The sequence below is a fragment of the Epinephelus moara genome, chromosome 13, assembly GCF_006386435.1.
Source record: "Epinephelus moara isolate mb chromosome 13, YSFRI_EMoa_1.0, whole genome shotgun sequence".
Taxonomy (NCBI): Eukaryota; Metazoa; Chordata; class Actinopteri; order Perciformes; family Serranidae; genus Epinephelus; species Epinephelus moara.
Genome location: NC_065518.1, coordinates 30,827,416 through 30,850,179, shown reverse-complemented (window position 1 = coordinate 30,850,179; position 22,764 = coordinate 30,827,416). Strand labels below are relative to the sequence as shown.

Below are 22,764 nucleotides of genomic sequence, written 5' to 3'. Positions count from 1 at the left end.
GTTCTTTGGAAGAATGAACTGTACATTAATATTAGTTACATTGTTTATACATTATTCAGTGCAATAAATGCATGTTAAATAACGTCAGTAAATAGCTGCAATATGTAACTCCGAATAGTCCACAGGCATGGTCTCTTTTGTTTGTTTTGCATTTCTCTGTGGTCATTTTGTGTCTCTTTGTAATTTTGTGAGAGTCTTTGTAGTTGTTTTGCATTGTTTTGTGGTCCTTTTGCATCTCTAGTTTTGTGCTTCTCTGTAGTTGTTGACATTTCTCTGTGGTTATTTTGTGTCTCTTCGTAGTTTTGTGTGTCTATTTGATGTTATGAGTTTCTTTGTGTTTTTTTGTGTCTTTGTAGTTGTTTGCATTTCTCTGTAGTCATTTTGTGTCTCTTTGTAGTTTTGCGTGTCTATTTGTAGTTGTTTGCATTTCTTTGCAGTCTTGTGCATCTCTTTGTTGTTGTTTTATGTTTATTTGTGGTTGTTTTGCATCTCTGTGGACACTGTGGCTTCTCTGTAAGCATTTTTGCATCTCTTTCCAGTCTACTACACTGGTTTATTGTCATTTTGCATCTATTTTTGGTCATTGTGCATGTCTTTGGTAATTTTGCACCTCTTGTTGGTTGTTTTGCATCTGTGCTCATTTTGCTTTTCTTTGTAATTTTGGGGCCTTGTGGTGATTGTTCATCTCCTTGTGGTCATTGTGCTTGTTTTTGTGGGGATTTTGCATCTCTTTGTAGTCTTGTGCATCTCTTTATAGTGGTTATGTATCTCTTTTTAGTCATATGGCATCTCTTTGCAGTCATTTGACTGATTTTTTAACAATAGATACTATCAGTCAACTCATGCATACAGAGGTTCAGATAAGCCAGTAACTAACAAACTTTCTGTCAGCGTCTGACTTTGGTTGGGACACTCTGACCCCTCCCCTGCTCAGACTGCATGGTCATGATGACTCCATGCTGTAAATTCTGTGTTTAATAAGACACTATTTAATTTTATGAGATTGTGTAGATTTTGTAAGTTTTTTAACTGAAGTCTCACTCTGACCTCAAAATCAGGACCATAATCTTTGTCCTCTATTTGGACATTGCCACTCCATTACCATATTGATAACACTGTTTCTCACGTACTTACTCCCTTTCTTTTATTGATTTCCTTCTAAGGCCATTGTTCCCGATAAGTCACTGTGGTGATTTTCCTGTTGTGAAATCTGAGAATTGGTCGCTCAACCCATTCATAGAAACCAGTCAAACTGGGTCCATTAACTACTGGGGCAGGGAGTGCTCTCATTTTACAAGAATGGGTTTGTGTGAGGAGGAAGGGTGAAACGTTTTTCCCGTCTATGAAACTTCATAATGATATGAATAATAATATAGTAGATTGAGTTTTAAGAAGTTTGTACAGATTTAGTTGTGGTATGTGCTCTTGAACAATCTTTACATCAAGTATGTGGCACAACTTGCTTTTCTGTTGCTAAAGTCGACACACCCTATTTACAGTGTGACTGATACTTAATCTTAACAGCAGAATAATCCTCTGTCTAACACCACAAGAATAGAGCTTCAACAACAAGACAAACGGACAAAGGAGAAAACAAAAGAAAATAGCAAAAAACTCCACTCTAATTACTTTGGATTACTAATACACACAATGTTATGACATGTTTGAATTAACAAATGAATGGATTTCAAAATGTATTCACAGTGTTGATGGCTTCGTAAACATTTAAACTTTGCACAGTCTATCACCCTGCTCTTCACATTCTCTTTTGAAAAAAAAAAGCTGCAGTGTTTTCAAAGAGTGGCCGCATGCCGCCATTTAGCCTTGCACAAGGGGAGTATTTGGAAATGTGTCAACCCTGCATTACTAATTCATAACTGCACCCTGATGTCTCAAACAGCTTCAGGAGAATTACTTTGAACTGGTGGACATGTGATTCTAAGGTGTCACAATCCCTCTGTCTGTCTGTCTCCAGGGCTTCAGGTTTCACCTCACACCTAACGTGTCTTTCCATTACCTGTTGCCAGCCTACAGTGCATGGCCAGCACGCACACACCAACCCACTCCCACACCTGCCCTGGGTCACCTGAACATGACACTGTTTGACTCAGTACTGTGGTGACAAAGGGGACACGGATTAAGTTCAGCCGGGCCTGTCAGTGTAGCGTTTGGTCGTTGTGCGTCCTGCCAGCACTTCACACTGCAGCAGCACTCTGCTGGCATTTGATGTGATGGACTTTCAGAGTAAAGTTCAGTGTGGAAAAAGTTTTCTATGTGTTTTATGTAAATCAAAGAAATTACTCCATTAAAGTCCTACATTTAACGTTGTACAAGAGTAGCAAAATGTACCTGATGTAGCAAAAGTAAAAGTCACTGTTATGCAGAATGGCTCTTTTAATAATATTAACCATATCATATTACCAGAGTTCCATCATGTGTAAGCCGCATTTTAGTGTTTTCATAGTTAAGCTAATTTGAACTACATTACACACTGCTGAGTAGGTCAGTCTGTAACAATGCAAAACATTTTGTTTGCCGATCATATGTTTAGGATAAAACTTTAAATCTGAAAGGTAACAAACACTAACTTTACACAAGTATTATAGCCTACTAAGTACAATTTTCAGATACTTTATACTTCTACTCCACTTAATCACAGAGAGAAATATTCTGCTTTATTTCCTTTATTCGACAGCTGTAGTAGCTCAGTTACTTTTCATGTTAAGATTTTATATTTAGAATATGATAAGCTTAGGGTTAGGGTTAACGTACAAATGAGGCTAAAACAAATGAAGCCAACTCTGGAGTGCCAAAAACCGCAGTTCCTCTGATGGCCACTTGAGGCTGGCTCTAAAAGCGAGTCAATCCAACGCTCTCATCCCAACTCATCAAATACCACTGCTTTATCAGTGGATTCTCACATCTATAATATGACCCACTAAGTTCCCCCACGTGCATCTGTTGTTTACAGAAAATAAAATACACTACTGTTTTCACAGGAAATGTACTGTTGTTTTTGATTGTCAGATGCATAGTCTTCTTCAAAATACACTTACAATGTCAGTAAAATACCTCATTTTTACAGGCTCTCAGGTGAAAGTCATCCACTACCCTTCCCACCCACCCCATAGGGACTTTCCAGCTCCTTATATTACCTTGTTACTGGGTGCTGTCCCTTTACAAGTCACTACCACAACGACAAGATTGGTTAGGTATCATAACCATGGTGCAGTCCCAGATTAACAGAATTGTCATGTCAGTGTGTTTTCAAGTCATTAAGGTTAATTGTAACACTTTGGCTGCCCAAAGTCTTGTTCAGTGTTTTGTTGTACTAAAAGACCCTCTAAGCTGTCAGATGTTAAGTTTTTCCAGTCACTACATTTTGTTATAATGGTATTTAAGTCTGTTTTTTGCTAGTGAAGATTAGCATTAGCATTATCACAGTTAACCTTAGCTGACAATGCACAGTGCTCATGAAGCCAGCTGCTAGAGTTTGGGTTATCTCCACCATCTCAACCAAATACGATCAGGCTCCAAAAATCCAAGATGGCAAATGCAAAAATGCCAAATTCAAGGCTTCAGTATGGGAGTCCACACACCAATGGGTGATGTAACGGTGGTTACTCCTGTTATTTTATATAGTCTACGATTGATATAGACTATGTTTTCTATGTCTATGGGTTGTTAGCACTTCCATAGATATTTACCTTATAAACTTCTCACATGGTTTTAAAAAGTGTTAAAGGCCCAAAGACATCAAATATTAAGTCTTTCACAAATTACCAAGCAGTGACCAGTATTACAGAAAAGTCCAGAAAATTATCTTACAACCCCTCAGATTTATCTGGTGACCCTTTGGAGGGGCCAGACCCAGGACTGGGAATCACTGGGACCAGCTACAACAGAAAAATGCTGGTTACATATTGATGCATCAGTATTAAGATCTTATGATGTCATATATTATAATAGCCTACATCACCATAATAAACCATCAGTCACAAATACATATTTCTGCAACCAGTACTTTATGTTTTGGTAATTTAAGTAAATTTAAAGTTCTGGTGTTAGGGATTTAGGGGGATATATTGGCAAAAAGGGAATATGATATATGTTCTGACATGCCAAACAGCTACGAGGAAACACTGATTTGTAACATGAAATTGCTTTATTCAGTTTTTTTTAATCAGTGTAAATCACCAGGTCTGTTTGCTCTGGAAGGGAGGAGACCTCTGAGGAGATTTGGCTCCTAGTGAAAATCTCCTGAACATCTGGATCAGAAATTAGGTGAGCACACATTAAGTTATCAGAGAAAATATGTGAGCAAACATTTGCAGGTGCTGGGCAAGTGGGCCTTCTCTGATATGCCAAAAGTGTCAGAGAAACACTGATTTGTAATGTGAAACTCTGCCTGAATCACACTGGACATTTGGAAAATGGAATACATATGGAATACATTTTAGTACCTATAATTGTATGTAAGTACAGGAAATGAATACTCTCCACCACTGATTAAGTCTAAATCTTCCTGGTTGTGGAGAGTGAACCCACATCACCAGAGTTCTCAGGGTTGCATCTTATTTGTCTGAATCTGTCCACTTTAATTAAATATCATGTATCCTCCAGTCACCTCACCCTCCATGTTTCACCACAGCCACATAAATCCAGTCTGTAAAACCTGATATGGAAGTCCATTTTCTATCCTCATTCAAAATTCATTGAAGACTGTTCAATTGTGTTTCCTGTAAATTAACTCTTTGTTTCGGGGTCTAATTTATCCCAGTTTCTCTTTCACTGAATGGGAGCACCTTAATGAGGTGCTAACTTGCCTGAAAGAATTTCATTAGTTTGGTTTCAGTGGAGAGTTGCTGTGTACCATGATGTTAGAAGGCAGAGACTTTTCACCCTGTTAACAAACACTGAGCTGCAGCATAAGACTAACACTGACTAATACCAGTATTTGAATCATTTCCATCATTTAAACAAGGTGCATTCAGTAAGTAGGGAATAATGTGTAAGTTACAACAGGAATCTTAATTATATGAAGCATAAATTAAGCCATGTTCAATTTTGTGGCCTAGTGATAATATTTTATCTTCCCTTTATACGTACATCTACTCCATTTTACCTGAGAATAAAATCTCACATTCAAGAGTTCTTAAAAAAAAGACCCCTGCTTCCTTTGCCTAAAAATAGTGCTCATCACTTTCTAAACATAATTTGCATAAATTCTTGCAAAATTAAATGTGTCAGTTTTTAGTGGTCACAGTGAAGTTTGCATTCAAAGTACAATCATTCTTCTTAAAACTGTTTCTGCTCAGGTAAACAGGAAACCCATCTAAACTTTAGGCTGATAATGATCCGTAAAATTTCTTCAGAAACCCACCTAAAGGTTAATACTGGCACTTTTACATGGATGATATCAAAGTTTTATGGAAGTCTAAACAACAGACTTCTTCTCTGAAATGTTACAAAAGTTGTTGTTTTTCTTGCTGGAGTACCATGTTTCAGAATACTCCTTCTGTGTCTCAGGGGCGGGTCTATATACTTTTGAATGGGGGGGGCAGACTGGGGCACAAATTCAAAGAAGGGAGGCACATTTGGATAATGATTAACCAGAATTACCACCTGGCAGTTGTATGCCTCCGCCAACCACTCAAGTTGCAGTCTACACACGTCTGTCCCAACCCATATGTAGATATGACAACGACACTGCTTCAACAACAATTTCTAAAATGTGGATGCATCTAGCGCTTCTTAATCCTGGCAGACAATACAATCTATACAATCAGCACAGTTTCACAGTGAGCACCCAAGATTAGTGTCACCAATTCAGTTTCTGACCAAATGTCTCCCCTTCTGTTATTCGATATTTGATATTTATTTCCAACATGCAAAAAAGACATGAACATACAAGCAAGTGGACAGACAGAAAGAAATTAGTACTTTCAAAATAATGAAAAGCATTTTGTAAAAGCAAATGTCAGTGCATAGTTACTTTGATTTACACATCTGAAAAGGACTATGTTGAAGTTTAAACTTATTAAATCCCACACCTTCTCCATGAGCCATTGAGTGGAATGAAACAGACAGTTCCCTTATATAGACAAACCTATATCTAACCTATATCTTTTAGTACTATTTAACTTTGCCACACAAAAATAACCTATGTAACTATATGTTCCTGAGTTATGACGTTGAATAATGGCCAGAAAGCATTTTTGCAGAACATTATGATCTCACAGTGAAGGTGACATTTGACTTTTTGGATCATATTTGACATTTGTGTGAAATGTCATCATAATTAGTGTATAAATTCTTGAGTTATGGCCAAAAACATGTTTTGTGTGGTCTTCATGAACTTGGCCTTTGACTTTCAACTACCAAAGTTCAGTCAGTTCATTCTTAAGTCCAAGTGGACATTTGTGCCAAATTTGAGGAAATTCCCTCAAGGCGTTCCTGAGATATTGTGTTCACGAGAATAGGACAGACAGACCAAATGTCATGGTAAAGTGACAGTAATAGCAGCAGGGTCACCAGGTCTATGTAAACAGTGTAGACCAGTGTAATATATATATGATTAAGTACTCAGTATTTGTCTGTATTAATATAACACAATATAATGCAAGAGTCAACATTATATGGTATAATATGGTATATTATGATAGTATGGGATATTAGACAGTGTAAGGTGTTGTAGTGTGGTAATATAGTAGTATAGTATAGTATAGTATAGTATAACATAATCTATAGTATAATATGTACCTTATACTATACTACCACACTATTACACCTTATACTTAGTCTCATATATCACATTACCGTCTTACTGTCATTGGCAGGATATCCGGAGTGGCCAATCAGATCCCAGATGCCCCACCTTTAAAATCAAACAGGCCTTCATGAGATTCATTTTTAGGCCATTTGAAAATCTGCTGCATATGTGCCAAATTAAACAATACAGCATCAAACTGTTGATATGGGACTTAAGGTCACATGTTGTTCATCCATTTTAGAGTAAATGCCTCTATAAACCTACACCACCATACTGGGAACAGTCCATAGTAGTGATCCACTGAATGAAAGCCTCAGACTTCACTGCATTTCAATAAAATACCAGCAGATGGCAGCACGGACCTGATGTAATAAAATTAGGAGCGCAAGGTAGAATTTGTACATTCATGTCTGAGGGCTTACAGCATGACAAACATCATTTCACTTGTTGCATTTTAAATGAATGACATGCTGCAGAAATCCTACAGGCCCATCTGACCATTGGTGTCAGTAGCTCTTTTTCAGTGGAGACTGTACCTTGAAGCAAAGATATATGTGAAGATCAAGCTTCATCTTCTGAACTGAAGGTCCATCTGTTTAAAATATGTGTACATTAATATTTACAATGAACAATTTTACCCCGATTCTTACAATTTACCATACTTAAATCTGGTATGAAGAAATTATTCTGCAAATTTACAAACATTTTAAGTCATGCCATTACATTTCTCAGCAACAGAGCACTAAGAAATAGAAATTAACATTAGCAATTTAATAAATTAAGTGAAATATTTTAAAGATGTTTGACTCAATGATGATGTGACTCACTGTATTTTAATGTTTTGAACCTCATTTCTCTCTATCCCATTTTAGAGTTACAGTAGTAAAAAATTCCTGTAACGTATTATTTTGTTGTGTTAATATTGTTGTGTTTCGTTCCTAAAATTTAAAGATCATACAAATTTAATGTGAGTTCATTTTTACAGTTTTTTCTTAAACTGTAGTTAATTAATAACCATCTTAAATAATTACAATTAATCTCAACTCAAGGTCCATTTGTAGCTTTCTTTGGAGCTTTTAACCGCATCTCATGGCATTCATCAGCAAATAGAATTTACTCTATTAAATATATGTCATGTCTGATATTCTATTATAGCCTCTATAACATATTTTATTATTTTATTTATTTTTCAGATTATATTTTATATTATTCACCAGTGAAGGCCATAAAATAAGACTGAAACATCTGGGAAAAATCTAGTAAGGGCCCTTGAGTTGAGATTAATTCACCAGTATTTTATGTCATTTCACTCAAATTCCAACAATATCTCTCTATCACACATAACTATTATCAGATAATTAGATTTGTAGCTTACTGTTTTACATCCGCATAACCTGTAAAGAACTGAACTTGAGCTCTAACCCTCATGCACACTGTATTCGTCCTGAACGCAGCTCAGTTAAATATGATTACGTCATTGTCAGAGAACACGTGTGACATGGCGCATGGGTTTTTCTCAGTGCAGCACGTTTTCTTGAATATTGATGCGGTCCTAACGGACACATCCACCGGCATCACAACACGAACAGCTTGTGGCGCCGGGGCTCTGTGAGAGTCACAGTCTGCCACTGTGGCGATGTCAACACGGTCTAAGTGATTTTAAATCCATTATTTAACACGACCTCCATCAATCCACTGCGCTCACAGCGTGGTGGCTGCTGTACTACAGTTAGTAAACGAACCCGCTACACGGAAACCCCGGCTGCATGGATCTGTGCACGGAACCGGATTCATGCAGCAGTAAATATAACAGAATCATGGTTGGTTTATTTAAAGAGCTTACAGGTTTAAAACAATTCAATAAAAATACGTCATAATATAATGTATGTAAATTCTGTATATATTTATAACGAACTATTTTGCTGGATTCAAGTAGTCAGTAGTTGTGGGGTGGGTGTGCTACTAGATAGATGGGTAGGTTACCAAGGAGGAAGTGGGTACACTCCTATTTATTCCAGTGGCATTTTGGCTGATAGGTGGATATACTGTAAACAGCTAGAAGACGAGATGGGTAAACGCTGTATACCTGCATATACCCTCCACTACTACACCACTGTCTACAGGACAGGATGAAATATTCAGAAATTATTTGACAAATAAATGTCAATCAAGGTCCACTTACTGGCCTTTTTCAAATACATGAACCAGTGTCCGTATACAGTGCACTCAGCTATAAGCCAAAAAGCCATCAGGATATACAGGAGAGTATACCCACTTCCTTCTCGCTAACCTACCTATCTACCTAGTAGTGCACCCATCTTGTCAAGTACCACCGCATCACTGACATGAACTCACTGAGAGCTCAGATCAAGGGAGGATCCCTGAACTATTGGAGAGAGATCTGGGGTACTTTCATTTTTAAAACAGTGTGCATCATTTTGCTGCAGTTTGCATGTTGGATAACTTATTTCTTGTAAACGGTGTGAAACAGTGTGCAACGGTCTTTGAGGTGCGTTTTCTATTTTTTGGTTGGTGTGTCAGAGGTGTTACCCAATCAGCAGCGACATGTATATAAACCAGATTTCAATGGATCTTTACTTATTGTAAATCCTTTATTTGTGTTTTTATAACACTTGCTTTGGTAGTGTAAACGTATATTTCCCAGGCCAACATCGTCCCTTTGAACTGAACTGAATTAAACCACGCTGTATTAAAAGGCAGTGTGCTTGTGTAACACAACAGGATTCTCAACTCATTCTTACCTGGCCCCCTGGTATCATATTATATTGCAAAAGTGCCTCTCATGCAAAGATAGTTGAGTGTTCCTGGTGTAAGATGTAGCTGGAAGCTTTGAAAAAAGCTAGTAATTGGACCTTCATGTGGGTCATCATTTCTTGTGTGATTAATTCACACGTGGTCTTTGAACATTTTGCATCTGATACATATAGGCTACATGATATAGACATGAAAGTGGTATTTCACGTGTCACATGACTTCATACTGATATGTTGATTGATATACTGATATGTTGATATGTGATATCACACGTCATATTTATATGATATACTATAACTGATATAATTTCTCTGTCTCTCTCACTTTTGGGAACTGAATGGATATATCTTAAACTGCTACCAAATATACAGAAGGTTACCACATATAGCTGAGATCCCAGTTCAGTTATCCATGCAGCTGTCATCACTCCTTGCATCGTGTGGCCCCATAACATGAGGGTAGATGATATTGACACTGGCTTTTTCATTGCAGCTCACAAAATGTCAGAGGCTACGGATCAGCAGTATATTTTTCCCATGGCTTGTGATCTGAAAAACCCAAGGCTTTGCTGCAGAAAATAGAGATGGATGATCAAACAAAACGAACAACTACCAAAAAGTGTCTGATCCACAGTGAGCCTCCAGAACGGCGTCAATAGTTCTTGTCATAGATTCTCCAAGTGTGTTGAGTCCACTCTTTCAAAGAGTGACCAGTATTTTTCCATAGGCTGTTTAACACATCAATCTAAAATGTCCCATAGGTGCTTAGCTGGGTAGAGATGGTGGCTGTGAAGGCACACATCATTTTCATACTCATAAAACCATGTGACCTGTATGGAAGACTCTTTATTTGTAATGTTTCTCCACTCATTTATTCAGGTTTCTCCTTTAATTTGTCAGGTTTTTCCTCAAATAGAGTTTTTGCAGCGTATTTATATAACCTGCAGTTCTGAAAGTGGATTTGAAGAGTCCTTGTAAGGGGGCCTTGTCAGCTTCCAGGGGTTCAGTACATTAGTATCAGCAAGCAAAGAATAACACCATAGCACTATTCAAAGAAAACAAAACAATTTCCATACGGGCCCCCTATGAAAAAAAATCTGAACAATTGGAAGCTTTCATTAACCCTGAGAAGGTTGTGCATGTATTTCATTGAATAAAACTAAGTCTGGTTTCAAACATTTAATTCAAATGTCTTCATAAATAAATTTCCATTCCAGCATGGCCTTTCCAGTGCACTTAATTTATTTATTTTTTCATTGAAACAAAAACAGAAAACCCAAATGTATTAAATTACAACAGAAATGAAACATAACAGTGCAGGGACACTTAAAAACACACTTCAAACATACACTTTCTTAAAATTGCTCTAATGAATGTTATCAAAACATATCAAAACATCTGTTTGGAAACTCACACACAACTTGTTCAGGATAATAAAGTCTCATTTATCTCAGTAATTTCCAAACACATGCATTTTTGCTAAAACCCTATTATTTAAAACTTAATTGAAAATGAAGCTTATCGCTACTCTTGAAAAGAAGGCTATTATGATTGGATAAATTATGTTGCGTTCCATTTACCTTGGAGGTCAGAGCTGGGAATGTCGTCATACCCGAGTTGATTGTGTTCCAGTACAAGTCAGAAAACCAAGATGTTGTAAGCAATACCAGTTCTAGCCAGATCAGCTATAGTTAGTAATATCACTTGATAACGACTCATTATGTTGTATTTTGCTTTGCATACCCAAACACTGTAGCAACATGTCTACAGACAGAAATTGGACAACTGTTTTAATAAGACACATATAAGACAAGGGTTAATAGACAGCTTTTACTACTGTAGACGTGCAGAGCAGCCATCTTGGATCCTCAGATCGGGGTTGGTGAGGTTCCTCTCACTTTTCGAGTCAGAAATCCAACTGCAGACTGGGGACTTGGAAATTTCAACTTCCTAGTGCAAATGGAATGCACCAGGAGACTTGGATTATAGAGTGCTCCAGGGATACGTTTTTCTGTAAGCAGATGAGGAAGTTAGCGTTGCCATGGTTCCCTTGTCAAAAAGCCTAAAGGATTTTGGATTTTGGATCATTGCAGAAAATAAGCTCTGTGGCAAACATACGTTTATTATATTTACAGGTTTTGTTCAGCAAGATAATCTTCACAAATGACCACCATTTTATGATTTTTGGAGCATAAATGCAACTGCCAGAAGTAAAAAGTTAACATTAGGATATAAACAAACTACACTACAGTCACATGATTTAACAACCCTACACAACGAGACTGTTCAGCCATGTGCCACATGATGACGTTCTGTAGTCTCATTTAGCCACTTGTTAGCACAACCTATTTTAAGACACATAAAACCTTCAAAATCAGCACATCATAGAAGAAAATGTGAAAGATTCTCAAGCATGTGTTAACCACAGACCTTATTTGAGGCATATACCCAAAAAAACCCTTTCAAAAACATATTGACTTCAAGACAGGGAAACCAGGGGCGCTAAAGTGCTACCTCATTTTTGTGTTTTAGGACTCTCCTGGGGCACTCTATACTGCAAGAGTTGTTAAACAGATGTTAGGTTGATCATTTTGCTGTTGTTAAAGGCAGACCCCTATGACTGAAGAATTTTCTTCGTTTTTGGATTATTCGTTCACTAAAAGCATGTGACAAAAACAAAAAATTCTTCACAAATTCACCCCAACATGGTGTGAGTATCTGATCTACAAATGGTCATTAAAGGGATGAAGTGTTCCTTTAAGGAAAATTTTTAAAAGGCCTACAAAAAACAGTCTGCAATTTATCTTGGATTTAATTATTATTGAATTATAAATTTGGAGCTTTGCAAGAAGATGTATACATAAGTTTAGTGGTACCATCTATTAGAGACTTTTTAATATAATAATCCCAAAACAAGACATCAGGTTCATTAAATTCAGTTAGTTTAGAGAAAACAGGCAGGTTGAGAAATGTCTTTATAGAAGTGGACAGGGTCATTTACAGAACAGAAGGACCAAATGGTCTTGTGTACATCCTTGAAATCACTGCACCGCTTTTTACATCTCTCCATCCATCTGCGTGTCAGCCTGCAGTGCAACCGACCTCTATTTTCTACGGCTATTTTTATTATTGTTGTCATTGGTAAACACCACACATCTACCTACCCAGAACGTCTCCCCATTGGTTTACCGGGTTGTCTGTCGCAGTACTTCCGTCCGTTTGGCCGGTTTTGATTGGCCGATCTTCCTCTTTTTTTTCCTCTTCTTCGCGGCGGTGGGTCGGAGCCGCTGTGTCCCCGGTCTGGCACGTTCCTAGCCAAATTCTCCACGGTGTAAAATTGGATTCCCCCTTTTTCACAAAAACAAAAAATAACCCCCTTTCAATTCCCTGTAACCGCTTATACGTTTCCGCTCAACACACACCTCCAAATCTCCACCAGATACCTCTGAAGATGGCGGTGGTAAGCGGGATGTCGGGGTCGGCTGTAGCCCGGCTGGAGGGCCGAGAATTCGAGTATCTGATGAAGAAAAGGTCGGTGACCATCGGCCGGAACTCCTCGCAGGGTTCGGTGGACGTAAGCATGGGACACTCCAGCTTCATCTCCCGGCGGCACCTCGAGATATTCACCGCGGGAGAAGATGGCACCGGCACGGGGGAATTCTATCTCCGATGCCTCGGAAAAAACGGGGTGTTTGTTGATGGGGTGTTCCAGAGAAGAGGGGCGCCACCTCTTCAGCTCCCACGAATGTAAGATTAATACGACTAGTTTGTTTTTACTCGTAAAATCTGCGGACTTGTGCGTTCATGTGTTGTTATTGTTTTGTTGTCCCGCAGCAATGTTGCACGTGTTGTGTCAAGTAACACCAATGATACGTGCTGCGCGTTTGTTTGGTGATAACGTCACGCCAGATCTCCATACCAAATATGCCGGCGTAATGGTGCTGTTGCCTAATTGACAAACACAAAAACACATTTAACTTGAGTCATGACCTAATGTTAACCCGTATGGTATCTGGTTGATTCGGTGCACATATAGTCCACCATGCAGACGTCAGTGAGACGTCAGACAGTCATGCTTCATCTTTAGTGCACTGTGTCTAGTGAGTTACTCGCCTCCTTGCAGTAATGTGAAGTGGAAGCTGGCTTTCACGTAAAATTGGAAGTTAGTTGTATTTATTTTAATCTACCAGGTGTTTCATGCATGCCGAATTGCAGAGTGGCCCCTAAACGTTCAGCATTGTCTTTAATACATGACCCCCAAGTCTGTGTTTACTGATAGCATAGTAAGAAACATTAAAATGGCCGAATTGTAATGGAATTAGTTTTATGTTGTCCTCAAAACTAGACAACTTCTTGTATTTTTGGCCAACACTCAACTGCTGCTGTCCCACCCAACATGCTAGCAACACAAGCAAATATTTGAACTTGTGCTTGCATAGGTAATGTGTCTGACCTGCTGCAACACAGACTGCAGCACTTTTTTACTTACAAAAAGAAGGTGGTGTTAAATTATTGTTTTACACTGGGTGCAACACATTTGTACATGTTACAATGGAAACTATGAAGCTGAAGTTAGTTAATCTGATCTGGTGCAATGTCCCCCATCTTTCCTGTTGTTGTGTTTACACTGCTCAGCTTGTTTGGCAGTTCTCTTTCAATTGTAATACACCAAAACTCACCTTTAATTGTTGTTGAGGTAATTCACATTTTACATCTCATAAATATTTTGGTAGGATATGTCAGTTTTGTCAACATGCCATAATAGTAATTCATTGGGAGGTGTCAGCAACTGGTCCAGATATACCCTGTTAATAATAAATGGGACGTGTTAGACATGATCTGTTACATAATGGGCATCGTGGATGTCCATATTTAAACTGCAAGGCTGATCCCAGTGCACCTCACTTGGCCTCAGTAAGACCTCCTTGACCTGCTTGTCGTCAGGCAGGAGGCTTGTTTATTGGTAATAAGCATTGTGTGTCCCGCTTATTTTATTGGTATTCAATTTTAGACAAATGTACAAACAAATTAAACTGGAAATGTATCAACCTAAAACACACAATTTAAAGTTTTTTGTTTGGGTTTGTCTCTTGTTCTCAGGTGTTGTTTCCGGTTCCCCAGCACAAGTATAAAGATCACGTTCACAGCCCTGTCCAATGACAAGAAGGAGCCAAGGAACGTGCCGGAATCACCGGTCAAGCCCGTCCAACCCCAAATTTCCCCACTGACCATCAACATTCCAGACAACATCGCCCACCTCATGAGCCCACTGCCTTCACCCACTGGCACCATCAGGTGAGGGGGAGTTTAAGTTTTGTGCAGTAGTCAAAATAGCATATTGAAGTATAAAATGATAATATCGTCTAAATCTTTTCATTGATGTGGTTTTCTTCTCAGTGTTTTCAGACGTGAATTCAAAATGACAGTAATTTTTAAATCAAATTTCGCAGTGCGGCAAACTCTTGTCCATCAAGTCCGCGGGGGGCGGGACTCTCCAGCTACAGGACAAGCCGTGTTCTGGCCTCCGACCTAATAGGAGACAACTCTCAATCTGAAAACGATAAAGAGGCCTCAGGTGAAGACAGCCCAAAGGTGAGAGTGAGGCAGTCCAGAGCTTCATTATTGAATGTATTTTAAGAGGATATTTCAAACGAGAGTGAGTGCATTACAAAGGCAGCAGACTTCAGAGAATCTCAGTGGATTCCTGTTGGCATGTGAGCACTGTGAACATCCCTGGTTACTCATTGAAGTCTAAAAATTGCCCAACATTCACAACAACATAGACTTTGGAGTACAGAACCTGGCTGAACTTTACTGAGTCTGTGTGTGTTTGTGCATGTACTGTGTGCACTTGTGATGAGAAAACATGACCTGAGCGTACCCTGTTTTTCATTAACACATATTTCCTCCCAGTAGCACATGAATTAAACTTTGTTTTCTTTTCCACTTCCAGGATGACTCCAAACCTCCGTATTCATATGCACAACTAATAGTCCAAGCTATCACCATGGCCCCAGATAAGCAGCTCACCCTGAATGGAATATACACCCACATCACCAAGAACTACCCCTACTACAGAACAGCTGATAAAGGCTGGCAGGTCAGAGTCTTCACTTTGTGGTACAATTGCTTATACTTAGAGTGTGTCTGTGGTTGTACAATAATGCATACACCGTTCAGTTACTCCCTGAGTCAGGACAGTAGGATTAGTTGTCTCAGCATCATATATCATTGTAAATGTAAACATTGTATATGCAAAAGCTGAGGCACTTTTCAAACGTGGTGATTTGCTGCTTTGCTCTGTTTTTTAACCAGTGTAAACTGATTACCACCAGGTTTTGGGTGACTTTAAAGATGTCACTGTGGGCTTCAAGAAATTGAGACTTTTTGTCGGTCTTGTTAATTAATTATGGTTTAGCTGTAAAATGCATGGAACTGCACTGCAGTGTTTCCCCAAGGATTTTTTTCCAGCAGCAGTATTGAAGTGCCTGAAGTCCTTTTTACGCAGGAATTGTGCAAATTTGAAGGAAAGCCCAATCAGTCTTTTTTTCAGCATTGGCAGTATAAAAAAAAATCGGGGAGTGCAGCAAAATGCCGCCTACCTACTTTTGTTTATACAGAATGCACCTTTTTCGGGGCAATGGGGGGCGTGAGCAAGTAACAAAACGTGTAGCTCAGCGTGTGACGTAAACACTGACGAGGGAGGGAAGCCGCGGCTAGTTAGTCCTTTGGCGATTCTCTCGTAAGTCGGCCCGTTCTTTACCGTTCCTGTCATCTGACGGTTAATGGCCTCTTCATTTGCGAGGACAAGGAGGGCGCGCAATTCCTTGTCTCCCCAGTTGCTCATCTTTACGGTGTCTTTCAGGTTTGCGTTTCCCTCTTGCTACTAGCTGCTCACTAATTCCTGCTATCAGCTGTTTCCTGTTTATCCACCACCAGTGGGTCGCATGTGCTGCGTCATTAACAGCTCCTCCCACAAGTCTTCAACAGCCCCTCCTGTTGCGGAAGGCTGCCTCGGTCTGTTTAAACTAAAAGGGTTCCGCCAATATGACTTTGGATCAACTTGCCAATCTGGCTCTGTGTGTCTAAACACTCGCAGCTTGCCAGCAAAATGGCCCACCATTCGCGGAAAATCTGGCAGTATAAAAGGGGCTTGAGTTTTATTTTGCGCCCCTGGAAGATATTTAGCGCATCTGTTGACACATGAGGGGCTTTAGACAGTTGTTTGTACACAGTTGCAGATGTAGAATTACCTTTAATAAAATGCTTCCCATATGCTGTTACAATAACACCTGTATGCAACTTTGGGTTTCCTAGGATAGTGAAGATATGACCCGCCCTAGTCTGGCTTACCATGACATTCTTAACCTAACCATAAAGGTCCTGACACACCAAGCAGACGGTGGGCCATTGATCAATGTTGGGTCGTTGGTGAGCATCTGCCAGTGCGGTGTGTCTCGTACTGTTCCCCCTCGTCGGTCCCTGTTGGCTTTCTTTCAGCACATTCGGCATGTTGAATTGTTGAGATGTTGAGTCGGAGATGTCGGAGCCCATTGGAGAATTAAATCACTCTGACAGTCAGTTCAGCTCAGTGTACAAGAAGAGAAAGCGAGTGTGGAAATTAAACAAACTGCTAAAGTCAAGAGGGAGTGAGATCAAAACAAACTTGTTACATAAGGTTAGTTTATTTTTCTTTAGCCACTGAGTTCTTAAGCAGAAACGTTTCCTAATGTGCTAACTGGCTAACTAGCATCAAGACAGTCTTCTGATGTGCCTTTTTGAATGAAGATTACAGACTAGCGCCGTCTGCTGGTGTGGAGAGTTATTTCCTCTCACACAGGCGCAGAATGTACATGCTGGTGTTCATGTGCAACTTTTTGACTGAGACATAGGTGATGTGGGGCAAAGCAACAGTCGAGTTTCGTTGCTGCTAGTTCTCTTAAGTCTGTTTTGTATGTGTGGGCCTCGACCAGTTCCACTCCTTTTGCCTGAACCTAACCAGTCCATCCAACAAAGGCAATGAGTACTAGCCAATCAGAAGGAGAGTAGAGCAGAAATGCCTCTCCTATTTTAGGAATTGCAAATTTGCTTCCTGCACATGGGAGTAGATATAGCATTTGACATCTTGTGTTTCAATCAATATTGTAACTCTAACATGCTGACAGGAAAATAGTATCCAAATAGTTAGAGGTTTTTGAGCCATGACATCCAAACCAGAAATTGTTACAGTTGCCCCTGGTCTCCCCTAATCCAGTCGCAGAGACAAAATGGCTCAAATCCTGAAGAAAAGCGGATGAGAAAGAGGTGGTACTTTACACATAAAGATGTTGTGTTGTGTCGGTGCAACTAGGGTTGCAAAAGTATGAGATTTTCATGGCGTGATAATCATCTAAAAAAAATACAGTGGTTTCACAGTATTACAGAATTTATATTATTATTATCAATCAGAATGAGCCTTTGTTGGTTGAACAAATGTTTTATTACTGTAATTGACAGTTGAAACCAACGTCCAGTTGCATTTTTTTCCCCAATATCATAGATAAGCAAATGTACAAGGTATAATAACTGTAAACTTTTACATCACGGTATACCTTGAAACCGGTACATCGCTGCAACCCTAGACACAACACAAGACAAAACCAAGCTAAATGTAGACACTGTTAGAAAACAGCAGCGTGTATGGCAGCCTCTACAGAAGCATTCAGTAAGGTGTGTGTGTGTGTGCGTGCGTGCGAGGAGAGGAGAGAGAGTGACGGTGTGTCTGCACTCAGGACAGGCAGGTGAGCTGGATGTCAGTTTAGCAATAAATCATGAATGTGACAGTAAATATTTTGTGTGAGCTGCAGCTTGTCAGAACTACCAGACCACTGAAGCTATTTTAGTGGCACTTAGAGAAATTGTCTGACATGATTAGCATAATCGTATCGGCTCCTCTGATCAACCTTTAAACTACTTAGAATGAAAATCAGCTGATAACGATCGGTGGCTGGTTGATCAGACTCAAAGCACCCTTATCTGGAGGTGTTTAATTTGAAATCTTTGCTTGTCCCCAACTCTGGCTGCTTTAAGTAGAGACAGCAGGTTAATTGTGTAAGGGGAGATTTTTATATAGCAGCAGTGGAGCTAATCATTTAGCAGTGGCGCAGTTGCTTAGCTGTGACCCCAGTAATAAACATATAATTGAACACATTTCCAACAATATCAAACAAACTGAATTTTATAAACTTAGCAAAGGTACCAGTAAGTGGAAGGATTTTTCTTCTCTTACATGAAGCAGAGAACAATGAAAAACATTGTGCTCGCATCTCTGCAGAATGTATTATGTACACATACTTTCTTTAAATAACAAGACAATGTAGTAAGACTCTCGTAGTCCCACTGCTTCTTTCACTAAACCAAAAAGACCTTGTGCAACAACATGGGAATATTCACTACATTACACAAATGCTATAACACTCCCATCAGTTCAAAGAAATGTGTGTTTTCTTTATTGGTGTTTTAGAACTCAATCCGCCACAACCTGTCCCTGAATCGGTACTTCATCAAAGTGGCCCGCTCTCAGGAGGAGCCAGGCAAAGGCTCCTTTTGGAGGATCGACCCCGCCTCTGAGGGCAAGCTGATAGAACAAGCCTTCAGGAAGCGCAGGCCGAGGGGAGTGCCCTGCTTTAGGACCCCAGTGGGACCTCTCTCCTCCAGGTAAAGAACACTGTCATGTAGACATGAGTGTAGTACTTTAACTCCGCCTGGGTTTGTACAGCTGCAGTATGTTGTGTCAATAATCCACCTTATTTCTTCTCCTGTTCTAGGAGCGCTCCAGCTTCTCCCAGCCACACAGGGGCACTGTCTGCCCACTCCAGTGGGGTCCAAACCCCAGACAGCCTGTCCAGAGAGGGGTCCCCTGTCCCCATGGAGCCAGAGCCAACCCCACCACCAGCCCCCACCCAAACCACTACAGTCCAGCCCAAACTCGCTGTCATCCAAGAGGCCCGCTTTGCACAGAACTCCCCTGGTAAAACATAACATTCCACAAGTTTTTGTCCTCGGTGTCCCCTCATTCATTCTGATGGTGTTCAGTATTTATGTGTGCCTCAGTAGTGAATGGCAGTACATTAAAGAGCTTGTCAGTAACCTGTAGCCCTGCCCTCTGATAGGCTCCCCCCTCAACAACCAGCCAGTATTGATCGCCGTGCAGCGCCAAATGCCTCAAACGACCATGAAGCCTGTGACCTACGCCATGGCGTCGCCAGCCATTGTAACAACATCAGTTAGCTCCGCCCCCGTCATGCAGACGGTGCACGTCGTCCACCAGATCCCAGCAGTCACCATGGCAACTGTTGCCGGACCGCCGACTGCTACAGTGAGCCCAGAACCTCAGGAGAATGGAGGGGGAGAGCACCAAGAGATCAAACGTGAGACCTGATTTATGTCGTTGTCATTTTTAGCAGTTGTTCTGTGGACACAGATGTTGGAACAGGTGCAGCTGTGAAGTCAAAGTATTGAGTTTGATATCAGATTTTCTCCCCATGTGTAGTCAAAGTGGAGTCGGTCCCATCCATCACAGCCGCGTCTATAGGTGGAGTCAGCCGCATCATCCAGAGCTCTCAGGCTGCTCCTCTGACGACAGTAACCATTGTGCAACAAGCCCCGCTCGGTCAGCACCAGCTTCCAATAAAGGCCATCACACAGAACGGGACACATCTGGTCCCCATCAGCACTGCTGCTAGCACAGGTGACACGCACACACACACACACACACACACACACACACACACAGAAACTAAGACTCAAGCATGCCTCTGCATTTGCAGGTCTACAAAAAGCAGTGTGCAAAAAGAATTGCACAGGTGTCAGACCAAATCTCCCCTGAGGCCCTCTCCCCTTCCAGCAGCCACCTGTCTCGCAGAGCACTTAAAGATGCCCTGTGGAGTTTCCTTATACACACACTTTATGTTTACTTCCACCAAAACACACTGGGTCTCATTCATGAAACGTGAGCAGAATTAATTTATCTTAAACCCACATTACTAACTAAACACTAAGCCATTGGTGATGGCTGTCAGAATATACAGCGATTTAACACTTATTATAACACGTACATCACTGTACCTTCTGAGTTTGCTATTGACTGCTCCAGTGGAGGCATGTCGCTGTCTCCAGGTCTCTCCTCATCTGCAGCAGAGCGCTGTGACTGGGAAGAGCCTCCTTCTGTAGCTGTTGTGTTTTTGTGTGTGCACTTCTGCATTTTTTTGCATCAACTTTCATATCGAGCCCTTTTCATTTAATTTTCTGAATGGTTCTTACAACAGAGGACACAGAGTTAAGGGCATCCGTTACCTCTTTCCAGGCCTTTGATTTACCTGTCCCTGTCACACATCTACTAACACTTCACCTAAAATAACTTCAATCTTAGCATTTAAAAAGTTTTTATTTCTCTCTCTCTTTCTTTGTTTGCTCAGTGTTTGCAGTTCAACAGGATGCATCTGTCCATAGTAATTATCACCTCCATATATGATGGTCACTGGCTGTTCATGGGCGGGGATGCATGCTGATTGCTGACTAGCAAGAGTGTGCTGTTGATTGACAATTGATTGGCATTCATGAACATACGCAAGTGTCTACTATCCAATCCAAGTTTAGCAGGGGGTTCATGAATCTGGTGTAGGTTTTTAGTACCAAGGTTTTTTGGGTGCAAATGTACTCACAGATTTACTAACATTTCATGAATGAGACCCACTATGTGTATCCTTTAGGGCGTATTCATATTTAATATTTGTAAAGTGAATTCTGTTTCTACATATCAAATTTACATGGTAACTGCGTTGATCCAAGTTTACTTGCTATCATTGGAATAGCAGGAAAACGATTGGCAAGAGAGTGAACTGAGACTGAATACTGTGTCTTATTTACAAAGACAGTTTGCTCTGCTTTGCTGTTCCTCTCAGATGACGATGTGAAAGGAGCTCCTCTTGCACAGGAAGCTGCAGTGTATTGTATCCTGCCCTGTAGACTTACAGCCTGTTGGGTTGTGTACCCTGCAGTCTTATACTGAATTTACATGCTGCACATACACAGCTTTAGGATCATTTATGTAATATGTATACTTGCTTTAGGATGTTTCAGCCTTGACCCATGTGAGAAGGTGAAGTCTTTCTTTTAGCCATTATGTTTTCGGGTTGTCTGTTCCATTCTTGTGAATTTAATACCTCAGGAGTGCCTAGAGGGACTTTCTTTTAATTTGGCACGGACGTCCACTTGGATTCAATGATGAACTGATTAGTTTTTGGTGGTCCGAGGTTAAAGTCGCTGTGACCTCACAAAATATGCTTTTGGCCATTACTCAAGAATTCCTATACTAATTATGACAAAATTGGATGAAGTGATGATATTTTACATCCATAAGGTCAAAGGTCAACTGTGCTGTGACATCAAAAACACTTTTCTGGCCATTATTCAACGCCATTACTCAGAAACGGAAGGCTACATATGACTCTGGATAAGCATGGATGTAAACTGTAACTTCAACTTGACTTGTTTGCACAGCCATACAAGGCGGTAATTCTAGTTTTCTACTTTGGCTACAAGCTGACGTCAGATCATGGTGGATTTCTTTAGATGGTCATCTGCTCCAGGCACGCTACTGCATGTGTTTACTATACATACATTGTTGCTACATGTAGCAACATGCTAACGTGAGGGAAACATGTAATGTAGTTTGCCGATGTTCTTAAATTCTCCCTGATTTCGGATCGTATTCCTGCTGAAACATGTCCAGTTGTGTTTAAACGTTTTTATTTGTTATTCATCATGGTAGAAGGGGCCACTATACTCTATTGCAATTATTTTCCTGGCTGCAAGTACACTGCTGCATGTAGCTAAAGTCAGGGAAACATGTAATCTTGGCTGCCTGTTTTGTTAATTCATCATTGATTTTGGGTCATATTCCTATTGGAACATGTCAATCAATTTCAATCAATCAATTTTATTTATAAAGCCCAATATCACAAATCACAATTTGCCTCACAGGGCTTTACAGCATACGACATCCCTCTGTCCTTATGACCCTCGCAGCGGATAAGGAAAAACTCCCCAAAAAAACCCCTTTAACGGGGAAAAAAAACGGTAGAAACCTCAGGAAGAGCAACTGAGGAGGGATCCCTCTTCCAGGACGGACAGACGTGCAATAGATGTCGTACAGAACAGATCAGCATAATAAATTAA

The 22,764-nt window shown here is 40.2% G+C and overlaps 1 protein-coding gene across 1 annotated transcript in view; it reads left to right on the top strand.

Moving 5' to 3' along the window:
• The first annotated feature begins 10,881 nt into the window (after positions 1 to 10,881).
• Positions 10,882 to 22,764, top strand: part of foxk2a (forkhead box K2a) — a 15,886-nt gene continuing 4,003 nt past the window's right edge. Inside the window, exons 1-8 of the mRNA XM_050059163.1 lie at positions 10,882 to 13,293; positions 14,647 to 14,841; positions 14,997 to 15,138; positions 15,500 to 15,646; positions 19,049 to 19,242; positions 19,353 to 19,555; positions 19,698 to 19,955; positions 20,078 to 20,275. Of these exons, the coding sequence (XP_049915120.1) occupies positions 12,998 to 13,293; positions 14,647 to 14,841; positions 14,997 to 15,138; positions 15,500 to 15,646; positions 19,049 to 19,242; positions 19,353 to 19,555; positions 19,698 to 19,955; positions 20,078 to 20,275 (1,633 nt within the window). The 5' untranslated portion in view covers positions 10,882 to 12,997. The remainder of the gene's footprint in view (positions 13,294 to 14,646; positions 14,842 to 14,996; positions 15,139 to 15,499; positions 15,647 to 19,048; positions 19,243 to 19,352; positions 19,556 to 19,697; positions 19,956 to 20,077; positions 20,276 to 22,764) is intronic.